The following is a 1659-nucleotide window of genomic DNA, read 5'->3' as shown; positions in this document are numbered from 1 at the left end:
CACCTTACGGCCACAGCTCCGGTCAGCCGCCTCAACAATAGAGGCACAGAACATGGCTTATTCGGACTCAATGTCCCCCACTTCCCTTGGGACGTGGTCGAAGTTCTGCCGAAGGTGGGAGTTGAAGCTACTTCTGACAGGGGACTTTGCCAGCCATTCCCAGCAGACCCTCACAACACGTTTGGGCCTACCAGGTCTGACCGGCATCTTCCCCCACCATCGAAGCCAACTCACCACCAGGTGGTAATCAGTTGACAGCTCCGCCCCTCTCTTCACCCGAGTGTCCAAGACATATGGCCGCAAGTCCGACGACACGACCACAAAGTCGATCATCGAACTGAGGCCAAGTGCACATATGAACACCAATATGCTTGAACATGGTGTTCGTTATGGACAATCCGTGGCGAGCACAGAAGTCCAATAACAAAACACCACTCGGGTTCAGATCGGGGGGGCCATTCCTCCCAATCACGCCCTTCCAGGTTTCACTGTCATTGCCCACGTGGGCATTGAAGTCTCCCAGCAAAACGAGGGAATCCCCGGAAGGTATGCCCTCTAGCACCCCCTTCAGGGACTCCAAAAAGGGTGGATACTCCAAACTGCCGTTCAGCGCATACGCACAAACAACAGTCAGGACCCTTCCCCCCACCCGAAGGGTAAACCCCAATGCACAGGCTCCAAGTCGGGGGGCAATAAGTATGCCCACACCTGCTCGGCGCCTCTCACCGGGGGCAACTCCAGAGTGGTAGAGAGTCCAGCCCCTCTCAAGGAGATTGGTTCCAGAGTCCAAGCTGTGCGTTGAGGTGAGTCCAACTATATCTAGCCAGAACCTCTCGACCTCGCGCACTAGCTGAGGCTCCTTCCCCTTCAGAGAGGTGACAGTCCACGTCCCAAGAGCCAGTTTCTGTATATATACAGATGGGTGTGTTTTAGCACATCTAATAGAAGACTGTCAAGTTCATCTCACTGTGTAGTTTCAAGTTCATGTCAACAGGATGTCCCGTCAATGCACCTTTCCTCTTAAATATTCAAAAGAAATGAAATTCTAGTACTTGCTTACCTCCCGTCATCCTTTCTAAAAAAGTCCACCGAAAATCCAAAATAACTCCCAACTGGCCCCGCAAACACCGTAGGGTTGCTGATGTCCAGGTTTCTGCAGCCTGATGTGTGGAAGAAATCTGAATAAAGCAGAAGTCGGGACGGTCCCAGCATGTGCATCAGTAACGTAAAGAGGCTCCTGCCTCCACATCCTCCTCCTCCTCTTCCAGCCATTGTTTCTCAGCCCGTGTCTGTGTTTGTGTGTGGGGGACTAATAAGAAGACTCTGGGGTGGCACAGCACCGTATTGTGGCAGTCCCCTCCACTTCCCCCTCTGTGGTTTCCCCTGCTAATCTCACTCATGTTTGTGGTCATTCACATGTCAGCTTCCAGCTAAAGTTAGAAGTGCAGCTTCCTGCAGTCAACATCCCAGTGGTTCCAAGAAAAATGGAATCTGACAAGCGCATATAGTGGATTGTCAAATGAAATTTTCCCTCCCTGGTAACCCCCAAAGTTTTGATAAGCTGACACATTCACTGGATGTTCTGGGATGCATCACCAGCAGGGCCGTCTTACTGCGTTGGCACACTGCGCAGTTGTCCCACGAGCACTGGGACCCCAT

The 1659-nt window shown here is 52.2% G+C and overlaps 1 protein-coding gene across 1 annotated transcript in view; it reads right to left on the bottom strand.

The window, feature by feature from the left end:
• itga2b (integrin, alpha 2b) overlaps positions 1-1659 on the bottom strand; it is a 70256-nt gene extending 68597 nt beyond the window's left edge. Inside the window, exon 1 of the mRNA XM_039740563.1 lies at positions 1567-1659. Coding sequence (XP_039596497.1) covers positions 1567-1659 — 93 coding nt within the window. The remainder of the gene's footprint in view (positions 1-1566) is intronic.

The sequence above is a fragment of the Polypterus senegalus genome, chromosome 17 (genome assembly GCF_016835505.1).
Source record: "Polypterus senegalus isolate Bchr_013 chromosome 17, ASM1683550v1, whole genome shotgun sequence".
In the NCBI taxonomy this organism is placed as follows: domain Eukaryota; kingdom Metazoa; phylum Chordata; class Cladistia; order Polypteriformes; family Polypteridae; genus Polypterus; species Polypterus senegalus.
The sequence above is the reverse complement of the archived record's forward strand: the minus strand, read 5'-3'. Positions and strand labels throughout refer to the sequence as shown.